At 38.0% G+C, this 15,962-nt stretch overlaps 1 protein-coding gene across 1 annotated transcript in view; it reads left to right on the top strand.

The window, feature by feature from the left end:
- The window catches only part of SPTBN5 (spectrin beta, non-erythrocytic 5), a 90,758-nt gene that overhangs the window by 62,967 nt on the left and 11,829 nt on the right, over positions 1 to 15,962 (top strand). Inside the window, exons 43-56 of the mRNA XM_052696232.1 lie at positions 900 to 1,013; positions 1,736 to 1,857; positions 2,485 to 2,647; positions 4,894 to 5,082; positions 6,098 to 6,175; positions 6,616 to 6,788; positions 7,828 to 7,918; positions 8,521 to 8,667; positions 10,008 to 10,145; positions 10,857 to 11,113; positions 11,284 to 11,470; positions 13,710 to 13,922; positions 14,332 to 14,528; positions 15,161 to 15,365. Coding sequence (XP_052552192.1) covers positions 900 to 1,013; positions 1,736 to 1,857; positions 2,485 to 2,647; positions 4,894 to 5,082; positions 6,098 to 6,175; positions 6,616 to 6,788; positions 7,828 to 7,918; positions 8,521 to 8,667; positions 10,008 to 10,145; positions 10,857 to 11,113; positions 11,284 to 11,470; positions 13,710 to 13,922; positions 14,332 to 14,528; positions 15,161 to 15,365 — 2,274 coding nt within the window. The remainder of the gene's footprint in view (positions 1 to 899; positions 1,014 to 1,735; positions 1,858 to 2,484; positions 2,648 to 4,893; positions 5,083 to 6,097; positions 6,176 to 6,615; positions 6,789 to 7,827; positions 7,919 to 8,520; positions 8,668 to 10,007; positions 10,146 to 10,856; positions 11,114 to 11,283; positions 11,471 to 13,709; positions 13,923 to 14,331; positions 14,529 to 15,160; positions 15,366 to 15,962) is intronic.

The following is a 15,962-nucleotide window of genomic DNA, read 5'->3' as shown; positions in this document are numbered from 1 at the left end:
TTGCAGATTACTAGTCCTTAAGTCACTCAAGGCTAAAAAGGTAAATTTCAAAGTGAATTTCGAATACCAGAAATTAGATGAACTACCATAGAACTTGACCTGAATTAATTATGCACTTAGTTTGGATGTAGCAACTTCCAGTGTTCCAAATTCAAAGCTAGTTTGTTTAGCACTAACTGCTCATCTCTCCCTGCTGTGCAATGTAGGCAAATATGCAATTTTGATAAGTTCTATAAAAGTCTCTTTCTTTCTTTTTTTTCATATGGTAAAAATGCCTGTTCTGGTTCATAATTTTGAGATTAATAGAAGACTTAAATAAGAATTAATGACTTAATGGATATAACAAATACTGTTTATTGAACTGTAAGCCAGTAGTCAAATATATGACAGGAGTACTTCAGGTTACAAGACCGTTAGTTTGAAATTTTTGTAACAACTTTTATGAGTATTCCTTTATTGTCTGTGATTTCACTTGTGATAGAGTTCTGAAGATTAACTTTTTTTCCACATTTTTGCGAAACACAGCTCTTGCAAGCTTCTGCAACACAACTGAATGTGAAATATTTGGCTATTCTGAGCTATGTGTGGGGGGTGGGGGGGAGAAAGAAAAAAGAGAGAGAGAGAGAGAGAAAATAAAGGTTGAGAAGTGTAGGGAAGCATTCCTGCCTTTCTGTTTAACATGTGAATGCCCAGATCTTATGTAGATCTGTGAATATTCAAAGTTCTTGTTCTATTTCTGTTGAGAGTGCAGACATAAAGAGCTTTATAGATACTTAAAAAGACAATAAAAGCATTCCAATGGCAATAAAAAGAAGGGAATAAGGAAGCAATTTGATAGAAGTAAAATATTACCCTTCTTCTTTGTGTCATCACCATTTACACTTCCTGTACCCCTTCAGAGTGTCCTGATACAAGCACTGGATTATGGGAAAGATGTTGAAAGTGTGGAAAACCTTATTCGAAGACATGAAGAGATGGAGAGAGAAATCAATGTTATTAAGTCCAAAATAGAGGTAAGAAGTACAAAGGATACTATAAAAATTCTTATTTTGTGGAAATTTGATGCAAGCTCTGACACGTCTCTTCAGATCCATGAGTTGTACTACAGTGCAGTTCAGAAATAAAACACAAAATCTCAGTTCACATATTTTTCTGATGTAGCTGTCAAACCCCAGAATCTTAGGTTAATTCCCTGATCAGCTCTTGCTGTTGTAAATTGCCCAGTTTGCATGGCTTAGGACTAATCTGAGCATTAATTACAGTTTAGACTTCCTATATAACTACATATTAAAAATGTGTATATATATTTTCCGATGAGCAGCAGTAGAAGAAATCCTGTACCAATGCCTCATCATTTGCACTGTTGGCTGAAATAGTTTCATACGGAACATATTTTTGCAAACTTCCTATAAATCTTTTCTTCACAATAGTATGCAAACTGTGACTACTTCATTTTCTTCTCTGTTTGTCCCTATTCTGCAAAATTGCTTTCTTAATTGTTAATTAGCATTTGTGTGTTGAAACAAAATAAATGTATCTTTCTCCACTTAGACGGTTGCTCAGAAATCCATATTATTTTTTGTGCATATAGTAACATATATATTTTAATATTATAATCTAGGTATCCACTTTTAAAAACTAGAATCTTAATATGAACTTGTTCTGAAAGGCAAATTCAGGAATGAACATAAGCTTTTTTTGGCATAAATTCACCCCACTATAAATCTCTTTCCAGCCATTGGAATTGGAATCTTTCCGCCTTTCCACAAGGAATCCATCCATAAATGACAAGCTGACTATGAAGCAACAGGAGATGAAAAACAACTGGCTACGACTCCAGGGACAGGCCAAACAAAGGTAAAGGCTTCTTGTGGTCTGACTGTCTCTCATTAGGAGCAAAGCTATTCCCTGGGGTAGCAAATCATCTATTTGTTAGGGGATTTCCAAAAGTTTTTGAGGATCCATTCAGAGCTTATACGGGTAGCTAGGACATCTCCATTTGGAACAAGAGGCACAGGGCAACAGAAGTTCCACAGATGTGACTTCAGGAAAGTTAGTCCAATGACTTCCTAGCTTAAAATGACTTCCTTACTAAAATGCCTCCAGACTAACAGATAACATTTGTCATGAACATTTTGTGAAATACTTATTTTTTCATGTTTCTTTTCTTGAATATTTTCAAAACAAGAAAGACTTAGGCCTGAGCAGGAATTGTTTCTGGAAACAACAACTGTAAGGATCTTTACCTTTCTTATTCTAATGAACTGTCATAAAAAAAGAAGGCAAGCCTGTTCTCTCCAAGGCAGCATGCATCTGTGTAATTTTGATTTAATGTGAAAATAGTTAGGATCAGCAAGGGAAAGCTAGGAGGCTTGAATCCACTTCAGTTGCCTTCTCACAGTATACCTTCCTCTGCAAATGGGGTGGGAATGGGAACTAGACAACTCTGTGTTGGATAATGCTAAACTGTACATTGTGTTGCAGGAAGGAGAAGCTGGCAGCCTCATATCAGTTGCAGAAGTTTAACTTTGAGATGAAGGAAATTATAGATTGGATTCAAAACATCAGAGGCTTAATGGAAGCAGGGGGGCTTCCTAAAAGCCTAAATGAAGCGGAAAGCATGATTGAGGAGCATCAGCAGAGAAAGGCAAGTATCATTATTGCTTCCAATTGAATATACTCATCTAGAGGGTGGCAACTCTGCCCATGGCTGTACAGTTGAAACATGATGAACTTTCAGGTTCGTTCTAACCCAAGCCATTCTATGGTGTTGTCAATCTGTCCTGTGGGAACTAAATGCTGCAGACACAGCAGAATTTCTGCTGCATGAATTAACAGTAACATGGTGAGAGTCTGTTCCAGTAACAGGCTAGTGACAGAGATCACCTAAGAATTGATGGAACTCTATCCCACTGGCTATTTAGGAGCTCATTTCCTGGGAAGCCACATTACTGCTCACATCTTCTGCTATCCAGCTCTGCAGGTGAAAAGCTGATTCAGTCTCAAAACATGCTCTGATCTCTTGCTCACATTGCCAAGAAGTTAATGTCAGTCTAGCTTTGAGCTAGATTTTGTGATGCAAACTCCATTTTCCTGAGAAGAAAATAAAACCAGCAGTTTGTCTCATACAGAGCAGTAAATTACCATCGCATTGTACTGGAACTCTTCATATCTCAGTACGAATCACAGAATGGTCAGGGTTAGAAGGGACCTCAAGGATCATGAATCTCCTGCTCCCCCTGCCACATACAGGGCCACCAACCTCCCCATTTAATACCAGACCAGGCTGCAGAGGGCCCCATCCAATCTGGCCTTGAACACTTCTAGGGATGGAGCATCCACAACCTCTCTGGGCAGCCTTTTCCAGCACCTCACCACTCTCATAGTAAAGAACTTAAAATTACCAATAATCTTTTGATGGCTGATTTGGTTCATATTTTTGATGGTTTTCTAAAAGGAGTGCTATTATTAACATTAAAAAGAAACACTGATATTTTAACTTTTCCCACATGTAGTAGCCACCTTTCAGTTCCTGTATTACCTCTTCTTTGTAGTTAATATTTCCTTTTCTAAAAAGCATATTCTCAGAATCATGACTAATACTAACAATGAAAATACTGTGCTTTGCAATTCCCATTGCAAGCATGAATAATGTTAGATTCTAAGTCATTTTCCAGACCTGAATTTAGTGTCAAATGCCTGATGCCCCTCTTCTTCTAGTCTTCTGTCTGTTAACAGTCCTCTCTCAAGTCAAATATTTAGCTTTCTTTTTTTTTTATTTTTTTTTATTTTTTTTATTTTTTTGCCATTAATAATAGAAACAGTAGAAAATTATAAAAAGTTCAACACACTGTTGTGGTGTATTTTGAATTTAGATAGTAGCAAGATCTAGATCTAGATCTTGATCTTGCTAGTAAAGGAACCCAAGAATTCTAATGAGATAGTCACACAGAAAAGGTGGAATTCAGGGAATGCTTCCTTTTCTGATGGGTTGACTAGATTGAATTATAAATCACAATAGAAAATAGCTTTTTCTTCTTCTTTTTTTTTTTTTAATTGAATTAGTGGCTCAAACTATAGTCCTTAGGGGAGACTATAGTTGACTGCAAAGCAGTAATCTGAATAAAAAAATAGAATTGTATATTACAGCTGTTCTGTCAAACTCTAGGCACCATCATCCCTCTAAAAAAAATCTCAAAGAAGAGCAGCTGTAATTTCAGACATTTAGTAGTCCATGACATCATTTTTAAGGTAGTTTGCAAGTTATTGCGCAGTATTATTTCAGTATATGGTTATTTTTATTTTCAAATGGTTTATATTAGGAATTCCACGCTCAATTTGCAGAGCTCACTCTTGCTTTTAATCTGATAACCTTGAGGATTCAGTATAAAGGCATAATTCATTCCTCAGACCAGCATAAAAAGTTAAATATTTCATCTTAACAACATAAATAGAATGGAATAAAGTAGAACAGTGTTTTTAATGTAATAATCTGATGCCAACTTACCTGGCAGGAGATGAAAAACATCTAGGTGCTGTTTGTCTCACAACAACCACCTTTATATAGGAAAACTCAGTGGGGGATACAGTACTATGGGTGTTCAAAACTGTGTTCATTTATATGTGAGCATTTTCCAATCTGTTTCTAACTGAATTACAATTTGATTTGTAGGAGACCAGTCATTCCTAAAGCAATAAAGTCATTTATTGTCCTCATTTATTTTCTCTTAGGCAATTCTGTGCTTTTTCAGTAACACAGCTCAAAGACGAATGATTTTCCACACAAATATTAGTGTTGGAAAGTTACAGTCTATATTCTCCCCCTTAAGGCCTGTATTCTGAATAGTTGGCATACCATAAACCCTTGACATCAACTTCAGTAATATATTTTAGGAGGAGATTGAAGCACGAGTGGAAAGATTCAACTCTCTCAGTAACTATGGTCAACAACTTGCCAATTCTGGTCACTATGCAACCCCTGAGATTCATCAGTCTCTCTCCAGACTACAGAAAGCCTGGTCTGAATTGATCCAAGCATGGCAGGAGCAATATATAAAATTGTTTCAAGCGCAAGATTTACAGGTAAGTAAAAAGACATTCAACATGAAATGCACACACAGCTTTTCTCAGAATAAGCAGCGTATTTATAACAGGGGTTACCATTAGCTGAGGATGATGTAATAATATCCAGTGATTAACAATGATTTCTGGAAGATGACTGAGGGCAGAACACATTCAATAATAGCAGGGCTTTTACTGTACCTTTAAATTCTGTCTTTACAAATTACATACATTTTTCCTAAATGTATGACCATCTGATTTTCAGAGGCCATGAAATTTACAAAATTAAACATTGTCAATCTGTCCAATAGGACATTCATGTAGTTGGCAAAAGGAACATACTTGAAATAGAAAATCCTACTCAATTCTAAACTCTCTCCCCCAAGAAAAACAGTATGGACAGAGGCATATTTTAAAACAATTGGAAAAAGAAAATGGAAGAAAAAATGGAAGAAAAAAATGGACAAAATCTAGTTTTCTTCCTCTGGCATTTTTTTCCTAATGTAAGAACTGTTTTGGCTGCAGTTTTCCAGAAACATAGACTTGTAACCATCATCTAACTTCACAAAATTTCTGCTCTAAGTCAGAAATAGCTGAAAGAGTTTTTACAATGTGGAATGTCAAGCGCCTTAAATAACAGCTTGTCCTACTAGACCCATCTAAAAAACTTCACGTACATAAGAACTTAAACCATATGGTAAGGACTGCTTTCACGCTTCTTATGGATTACATTATACTTATTTCAGGCCAGTTGTTTTACATAACACCTTCTATACATCATTAGGAAACATGCTGCAAGTACTTGTATTGTATCCAGTGTCTTAGACAAAAAGAAACAGTCATCTTATTAAAGAGAAAGCTTCAATAATTGTTACGTGCATGGTTTTGGCAGCATCCAATGCTTATTGCCATCCAATGCTCTTGTGGTTAAATTTTGCAAAAGCCTGAGCAATTTAGGCTTTTTTCAGTATATTCTGCCAAAGTCAGGACTGTGTCTTATTTTACATTTTCATGATTGTTTCTTCTCCCTGTGCAGAAATTCTATGGCTATGTGGAACAGACTGAGAGCTGGCTCAGCAGCAAAGAGGCTTTTCTAGCCAATGAAGACTTAGGGGTAGGTGCTCCAAGAAATGATAATTTTCTCAACTATTGGTTTGGAGGATGGGGAGATGTGAAGTGTGATGATATGCTCCTTCTTTCTTTCTCCATCTTTCTCCTTTCAAAGTTACTGCTTTGCCTTGTTGATGACTTAGGGTCATCAGCTTTTTCTCCTGAGAAGTGTGAGATGCTCTTTGTAGCACAACAACTAGCAGAAGCAGCTAAGCATCCAGGAGTTTGTTCAGTTTTGACCCTGAACCAATGTTCTCAGGCCATGCATAAAACAGTAATTTAGACCCCAATTCTCAGATTCAATGCCAACAAATTTCAAAGGTCAATAACGTTTCTTGACAGCTTGAAAACATGGGGTAAATGCCATTTAGCTTCTGGATTATCAGTGTGGTGGATGGAATGACTCTGATTGAAATCAGCTTCCCTTTGTTGAATTCCATCCAGGACTCAGTGTCTAGTGTGGAGAGCCTGCAGCGGAAACGCATGCAATTTGAAAAATCCCTGGAAGCTCAGATGGAGAAAATTGATGAGATGGCTTCATTTGCCCAGCAGCTAATTCAGAACAAACACTATGATTCGGACAACATCGCCAACAGATGCCAGGCTGTTCTGAGGAGGTGAAGTCAAAATGTCATTGTTTGCTACCCATCTCTTGCATTGAAACTCTGCCTCCATAACTCTAAAAGCTTTAAATGTTTTAAGAGAACTGTAAACTCATTTGCATTTACTTGACTTTGCACTGTTATCTGTGGTCTTGCAAAGCTTGCTTGAGTCGGAGGTTTTCAAAACTGCAATTAAGGGGAGAGGTGAAATTCAGAAAAAGACAGTGTTCCTGTAATTCTATACCCTGGTATGGCCCTAAGGGGACAGTGTTGCAAACAACGCACAGAGTTCTGCTGTGCCATTAAATAGTACTATCATTAAATGCCATTAAGAAAAGGCATTTGCTACATAATTGCTTTTTCTCTGATCTAATGGGTTGATCTTAAAGTTCTGCTCAAATTATCCGTAAGGGCATTTTACAGTTCTTTCTAATGTTAATTGCTTTATTTTTCCTAGCACGTTGTATATTGTCCATCTTAACTAACATTAGAAATGATTATATTCAGTGCTATAATAGACGAAAAGATGTATGTAAAATATACTAGAAGAGATCAGAAATTGCTTATGATGAAAGTGAATGTACAAATTTATTAATACAATCAAAATAGTTCATGCCTGAATCAACATGAATAAAGTGATGCACAGCCATATTTGGAAGAAAGATGAAAGGACGATGAAAGATGAAAAATGAAAGATGAAAGATGATGAAACAGTTTTGGCCTGTTACATGTTATTAGTGACAAGTATCATTATACCCACGGGCTTTCCATAATGTTCAGTTGTCCTCAGAAACTCACTAATGGTGATTCCTAGATGCAGGCATCATACATACAGAATTTGTACATGTTTTAAACATATGTGCTAGTAGTTCTTCCCACAGTATCCCAAGTGTCTTCTCTGACAATCAAAATCATGGAAGGCTGCATATTATGGACAGTTTTATCCTAGAGATCAAGAGTTAGATCAAATGTTTTTTAGACATGAAAACTAAAAACTCTTTACATATCTAATTCACTCTGTGTTTTATTCCTCGTGCATCTGTCTTTCTTTCAGAAAGGAGAAATTACTGGAGAATGCTGCTGCTCGCAGACATCTACTAGAGGAATCAAGGCTCCTGCAGAAGTTGTTGAAGAATTCCTATGAGGTACAATTACACAGCATTCACTGCATTTTTGTTCTTAAAACATGCTGTGCTGCATAGGTCTGGAACCCTGAAAGAGATTTAATGAGAGAAGAGCCAAGGAACAAGGAGTCTATAATGAGATAATATTGGAAAATATGATAAGTGTTAATGGATATTTTTCAGTTTTCAAGTAACAAATTCCCTTCATTTGGGCCACAAAAATCAGTAAGAAACAGGCTCATTAAAAGGAATGTGCCACCCAATCATAATTCATGGGAAGAAACAAAGTAGTCCTCTTCTTGTGAGATATGGTAAGGTCAGAAATAGGGAGGTAACTGCCTTTTATTCCACATGCACACATGTGCACATGCACACACTTTCTTACTGCAGAAGAAAAATTACATGGAGGCAGACATCTTTCCAGGTGACAGTGTTGGTAGAGAGGTGTGGGGCTGACATCATCAAGGCATGAGGAGCTTAGGGAAGCAAAATCTCAAAAGGACAGCTCGTTTATGTCCCCTCTTACTAGTCCAATGTTTTATACATGCACGAGAACAGCCTGGCAGATTGCAGCTGAAGAAACACTGAAGTTCTTGTCCACTTCTGTTCTTTCCTCCCTGAAGGTGGCTGCCTGGATCAATGAGAAGAACAGTATTGCTCAGGATGATAGCTGGAGAGATCCAAGCAATCTGCAGACCAAGCTGCAGAAACATCAAACTTTCCAAGCAGAGATCATGGCTAATAGAAATCGCCTGGACTCCATCAGATCTGTAAGAGAAGCTGGGTTGTTGGCAACACTGGGAACTAGCATGAAAAACTATTAACAAACTGACTTACATAGACCTCAAACAAGCAAGGAGAAATCACTGTCCTGTCAATGACATTGTTCACTCTGTCTGTGAGAGGGCTGGAAAGCTTGCTCTTTTGGTCTAAGAACTTTCTGTGCCCACAGGGTTCTTTCAAATTATCTGTTAGTGCTTAGTGTTAGCTTGTTATCTGTATTCACCGTGATGCAGTGGAAGGAGATGGGTACTATCAATGATTCGTTCCACTGACTTCTGACACTTCTCTCTGACGTGAATCACACTTCTGAGGTATATCTGTTTCTTTCAAAAATGAAACCTAGGTAATTGGATGAATAAAAAACTTCAGTAATCCAGATAAGTTTTATCCAACAAAAAGAACCAAGATGAATTTTCAAGTATTACCATTACAGAGACATGCTAGTAGGAGAGAGATGAGGGAAGTCTGACAAGCTTTGTCAGATACTTGGCAGAATTTGTGATCAGATTATTGGTTTGGAAGGACAGACTGTTACATGCTTATTAACCTTATTCTCAGCACAGCACTTACTAGCAGCATTTTGCAAGAGATAACTTGCATTAAAGCATCAAGGGTGGAGTTCCTCCTCAGTTTCACCTGCATCTAGTACTTAGAGCTCAGTTTGTTTAGACACAACATGAATATGACGAGGGACTAAGGGGTGTAACTACAACTCTCTCTGTACTAACCTGCCTCTCATTACTTTTTTCTGAAAATGATCTTGGGAATTGCTTTTTATAAGAAAATAGACATCTGCTGTCCTTGTGTATTTTCTCTCTTTCTATGTCCCATCTTCCTCATTGTAAAATACAAAGTAACTCAGCTTAGCTTTCTCAAGCAAACTTGGTCCTAGCTTAAGGATATAAGTACTGAATCTTCTATCTGATGGAGATCTAACTGTATCCACTTTACCTCTTCTTCTACCATTCTGTTAAGCATCTGGAGCTCAGGAATTAGAAATGTAGATATACTTTTATTATATGATACATGGTTAAAAAAAAGGTTTTATCTCATGCCGTAGTTCACTTGTATGAGAAATATAGTTCACTTTTTTAACATGCAAGGAAGGGAAAAGAGTGGGCTAGGTGGCTGGGCTATCTCAAGCAATGATCATGGAATGCAGAAAAAACTTTGTGGTTGCAAAGTAGGCTCCCTGTCCAGCTTTTGCCTAATAAGATTCTCTTTGCCCTTAAATGTCTTGTAATATTGTTCCAACATTTCAGATAATTTTAGAAGCCAGAAAGACAGGAATATCTGTCCATCATTTTGATCATTCTCTCTGCTGCAGGAAGGTGAGAAGATGCTCCGTGACAGACACTATGCCCCTGAGGCCATTCAGTCCAGGCTACAAGAAATGGAAGAGCTATGGGAGGAGCTGCTAGCAAGCTGCCAAGATAAACGGGCCAAGCTGCAGGATGCTTACAAGGTAATTCTGGTGCACCAGTGGTTGGGGTTTTGTGCTATTTCCAGAGGCAGCATGGATGCCCTGCTGCAGTCTTAAATATGAATATGCCATTTAAAACAATCGGACCTCAAGACCACCAGAGGAAAGAAACTGTGAAGTGGAGAGTGATTGTATGCGATTAGAGATTCCCAGTGAGAGGAAAGGACTTACGGGCTGCATGCCTTTCTGCTTTCTACTGCTAAGTTAGGTCAGGATTCCAGAAAATGCTGAGGGAAAATGTGTACCCTTCCATCTTCTACTTCTCTGGACCTGTCTCACTGGTATCTTTTCACCACCTTATGAGAAAGATGCCCACAGCTGCTTTCTATTCTCTTAGCTCTTCTCAGGCATATCAGTTCTCATGGCTCTGAAATTTGCACGGGATACTCTATGGGCATAAAATAAAGCTCTGCCTTTAAATGGCTGCCTTTTAAGGTACTGTGTCCATCACTGGTATCTGTGCAACATTACACAAGTAAGATTAACTCCTTATGTTCTCTGCATTTGTTCTTGAATTCACTCTGACTGAGTCATTTTCTTCATTTGGACCACCATCAGATCTGGGAAGAAGTCACTGAGCCTTTGGAAGTTTCTCTGCATTTGTATGCGATTCTTCTGGAAAGGGGCTGTCATTTTATTTTGTAATTTATATCCTGAAGATTTAACTGACTTTTTTGTCCTGCTTGTCACCAGGCTCTTCATTTTCAGCGGAGTATAGACGATACAGAAAAATGGTTGGAAGATGTGGAAAATGAGTTGAAGGCACCATACAGCAGCAGTGATCTAGTGGTTCTGAACAGTCATTTGAAGAAACAAGAGGAACTGGAGCAAGATATTGCTAGCCATAGGGACCGGTTGCAAGAGCTTGTGAACACAGCTCAGGAATTCCAGCAGGAAAAGCATTTCCTTGCCGATGAGCTGGAAGAGAGAGTTGATCAGCTGGTGCAAAGGTGTGTTAGTGCCTGGTCTGTCTGAAGCACAATTTTTGCCTATTTTTCTCAGCCTTTTTCTTCTTTGCAGCTTTTTTATTTTTCATTGTCTACTTTATTCTGAATATAACCTTTTGTGTTCATTCTGTACTGTTTTGCTGTTCTCATTGTGTTTCCTTTAAAATCTGCAGATACAAAAGTCTACGCGACCCTCTGCAGGAAAGACGTGGGAGTTTGGAGGCAAGCAGACTTCAATACCAGTTCTTCCGAGATGTTGATGAGGAGTTGGCCTGGGTTCGTGAGAAACTTCCCATGGCATCCTCCAGGGATTACGGCCAATCCCTGGCAACTGTTCAGAGTCTACAGGAAAAGCACCAGGTAATGTCATTCTCATTCTTCAGAATGAAAGAGAGAATATGCAATTCAGTTTGCCTCAAGAAAAGTGCAGTGCATTGGGTAGCAGGATTCATGATGCCAGGGATAACTCTTATGCTTGTCTGATAATTACATTTTTTTTTCAAAGGATATGTTTATGGTTTGACATGTGGGATTCCACGCTTATCATTGCAATGCTGTATGTACCACACTGTATGCTTTTCTGTGGACACATAGGCTCTTTCTGCAAACTGAGTTCAAAACCTGGCTTTTACAATATGAAATAGATTTTGCAACTGTTGTGCATGCTGTTTCTTTGGGCAACAAATAATGTCCTAACATACTATTAAACTTGTTAAGTACATCCAAGCAAGCTTATTGCTCAGATGTCTCAGGATGAGCTCCCAGAAAAATATCTGCCCCCAAGACTTTTCTGCACTGGAGGGAGGGAGTTAACAAGCTTCTATGATCTTTAGCTGACCTTCACTGTAGTGGTAGCTTTCAAGATGGCTGCTGAATTATTTCATAACATCTAGATGGGCCGTCAGACACAGCAGTGACTGGAACACTGTCATCTTGAATACCAGTAAAACAGCAGCTGCTTTTCTAATTGTTTTTGAGTAAAGATCACTCTCTCTCTACAAAAACGTGGTGGAGGAAAGAAAATGCTGCTAAAAATTTCCAGCAGCTAGTGGTATTTAATGTTAGCAAATGACAGCAAATTTAAATGCCAGGTCAAGTGCCTCTGGGAAAATCTGTGTAATCTACAATAGGACTGGGAAAGATGGAAGATCTTTGGATGGAGAATATGCATATATATATATATATGCATATATATATATATATATATATGTGTATATATTGGAAGCACAGGCATCGGATGCAATCTGCATGCCTAAAAATAAAACTGAACTTGCAAAAGGTTTTTGAATGTTCCAGGGGTAAATAAAAAAGTTTAGGATGGTACAGGTGACATGGCAGAACACGGAGGAATTCTCTTAAAAAGTAGATTTATCCTAAAAATGCACTCACAGTTTAATAAAGAACTGTAATTCTTTTTAAAATACATCTTCCAGAATATGTAAGAACCCATGGATATATTATATCCGTATTATATATAAGTCAGAAATTGAATATGCTATTAGTTCTACCCCCTATTGTTTGTCCTATTGAGCCAGATTTGCAAATTTAGTACTTTGATTGCCACCACAACAGTGGTAGTGCATGAAATGTATCAACATAACAAAATTGAACGTCATGCAAAAGTGCATTTACACTCAGACATAGCATGCATAAGTATAGCTGCTTAGTTTGGAATAACAGTTTCCACTCACTCCCCTAGCATCCTTTTCTGTTGGTATAAATGAAGTACTGTGAATACGTATTCCTAAATGTTCAACTGCAAAGTTGTTCTTCCCACTACTAGCTTATTATTAATACAGAGTACAAGATGTTTTAAAATCTTTGATACTGGGTTCTGTTCTGCTGGGGTCAAATATGGTGTCACTTTTCAACAACACAGAGGCTGTCCTGAAATTAATAGGGGAAAGTTAAAGGCAAGGTTAGAGTCACAGCTGTTTTGCAGCCAAGTCTGATACTTAAGTTGAGAGAGCAGTTTCTCTCCCCAGAGGGCATCTCTTCTACCTTAACAAAACACCACAGTCTAACTCTGAAACCACCAGCTTTGAAAATAAATAGAACAACTATGAAATGCTGGAGTTTGCTTTCTTTTTATTGTGCTTAGGCTTAGTTAACCACAGAATGAACATCCCTTCACAAACAAATTTAAAGTGTGGTCCTTGCCTACCAAAGATGAGGAAAGCAGAGGAATGCATCTGCTTTTTCAAAATCTAGTTTTCAAACATTCATTTCAAATAAAGCCAGGTTTTATTTCAAAAACCATGGTGCAATATGAGTGGAAGCAGATATATTTGAGTGGAATCTGTGGGCAAGAGTTTCGGTTAGAATCTCTTCCCTCCACACTCTGAGGTGGGTACACAACAAGGTACAAATTGTGTAGTTAAATTTTATTTCTGTTATTGCTCCTTCACCCAAAAAAGCTCTTGCATTCCATTCTAAGTATTCACTGAGATGTTGTACCTGTGACCCATCTGTGTGTACAGAAAACAGATTTATAGTGGAACTACCATGGAATTACACAACTAAATAATTGTAGAATGTTATCTGGTAGAAAAAGGAAAAAATGGCTTTTTTTTTTGGTCTGCCATTTTACTCTTTCCAGAATTTGGAGAATGAGATAAGCAGTCGGGATGCTTTGACCAAAGCAGTGCTCAGTACTGGGCAGAAATTGGTAAGGGGAGGCCACTCAGCCTCTCGCAAGATTATGGAGCAGATGAACGAGCTGGAGACATCTGTAGAAAACTTGAAGACAGAGGCTCAAGTGAGGAGACAGCGTCTCATACAGTCATATGAGGCCCATCAGTTCCTGACTGAGGTAGGAATGTTCACAAGGGTTTCATTTTGGCCTTTATTTGCTTTAAAAGGTATCTGTATTGCTGTGTGTCTACAAGTACTGATATATAAGCAGAACTCATATTGTTCTGATTTTTCCTATCTATCTAGTAAGTACAGTTATAGTAGAGATGTAACAGTTGTTTTTCCAAGTAACTGTAGTGAGGGATGGAAAGTAACTGAAAGTACTGGGATTTGGGCACGCTTTTTTTTTTTTTTTTTTTTTTTTTCTTTTTTTGGAATAACATCTGCTAGACTGGAAGGCATCTAAGCTGCTTTCCATTTTGACTGACATATCTCTTTGGGCACTGATGCTTTACAGTTTCCTTTGCCGTGACCTAAACTAAAGTTTAGCTTATCTGTGTATAAGCTCATCCTTGTGTATTATACAGCTACTGGATGTGGAGACCTGGCTGGCAGAGAGGAGCTTCATTCTAGAGACTTCTGATTATGGGAAGAATGAAGAATCCACTCAAGCTTTACTACGTAAACTTGAAGCCACCAAGCTGGACATGGAGGGTTTTAGGCCCCGGATTGAGAAAGTACAGGAGACGGGTGCTGGCTTGATAAACAAAGACAACCCAGAGAGGTAGGAAAGTAAAAGTAGGCTCCTGTTTTGAAACAAAAACTTCCCCAAAGAAGACAAATATGGAAAAAGCTCAGTCTTCATTAGCTGTTCAATGGTTTATTCAGAAATAGGATTTTAAAGGACATCAGTCCATTCTTTACCACCATCACATACTCTCAAGCTCTCAGAAAGCTTGATGATTTGTTTTAATGTTTTCATAACTGTTGTTTTTTCAACAGCAGACCGATTATGTCAGCTTCTTTGTCCACTGTCTATTCTGAGGAACTGTTATCTGCTTCTCAGTTGAACTCTCAATATGTTGAATCATAATGGTTCAACAAGCACCATGTTTGGGAAAGGAAATTGACATTCTTGACAGTTCAGTTTTTCATTGCCAATTTTCTTTTATTACTGAGAAGAAGGAAGTGGAAAAGAGCAGCAATGTGAGATAATTTCCTTACCTAGTTGGTTCTCACATCTTATTATGACTTGCTCCATGACAATAACTGGACTCTTCTGCATTTCAAAGGCATTACAGATCCAACCTGTAGAAAAGACGGTGTCCAAAAAGAGCAGTAAAACAAAAACATACCTTCTGATTCTTGTTTGTTTTATGCTGTTTGGGTTTTATTTGTTTGTTTGTTTGTTTGCAGTCCAGCCATACTTTCAAAGCTCCAGGGGATCCTAGCAGACTATCAGTCTCTCCTACAAAAGGCTGAGACACAGAGAAAACGCCTGCAAGAACAATTCCAGCTGTATCAGTTTGAAAGAGAATTCCAGCTGGTGGACGCCTGGCTTTCCAGTAAACAGTCTATTGCAGAGTCCGATGACTATGGGCAGGACTTAGATGGTGTTGAGGTAAAAGAAGATAAAAGGTGGTGTATGTGTTGTGTGGTAAAGCAGGAAAATATTTGCGAAAGTTTTTGTGCAGCTGTTGGAAGTGAAACATTACAGTGACAAAAAATAAGCAAACCAGTTCTCACTGCAGCAAAGACTCAGACTGGTTACTGTCTCTTATGGAGGGCTTTCAGTGGTAGCATAGAATAGAGGTGCAACAGAAAGTTGGCTTTTTACTGGAATAAGGTGAGGTCAGTACACGTGACTTCTGATAATGTTTATAAATTTGACAAAGCATAACCATTTGGTCACAGTCTTGTAACAATTTCAGTAGGAAATCCTGAAATAAGGCATTCTCACCTCTAGCTGCTTGTTTCAAGGATGAATTTCTCCTCAAGTCGTGTGGTGCAGAGGTGTATAGTTTATAGTGTCCTCTTCATGATTTAGTGAATTAATGTTTTCAGCAACTGTTATGTATTCTGACAAACTAAAGAGATTATTTTCTTAGTTCTGGGCAGCATTTGTCATTTCTCAGTGTTACGAAAGGTTGAATGATTAAGGCAACAGATACTTTCTTCTGATTCCAGATCATCTGGGCTTATCACGTGATTAACATTC

The sequence above is a fragment of the Tympanuchus pallidicinctus genome, unplaced genomic scaffold, assembly GCF_026119805.1.
Source record: "Tympanuchus pallidicinctus isolate F22 unplaced genomic scaffold, pur_lepc_1.0 scaffold3, whole genome shotgun sequence".
NCBI classification, from domain to species: Eukaryota; Metazoa; Chordata; class Aves; order Galliformes; family Phasianidae; genus Tympanuchus; species Tympanuchus pallidicinctus.
The sequence above is the reverse complement of the archived record's forward strand: the minus strand, read 5'-3'. Positions and strand labels throughout refer to the sequence as shown.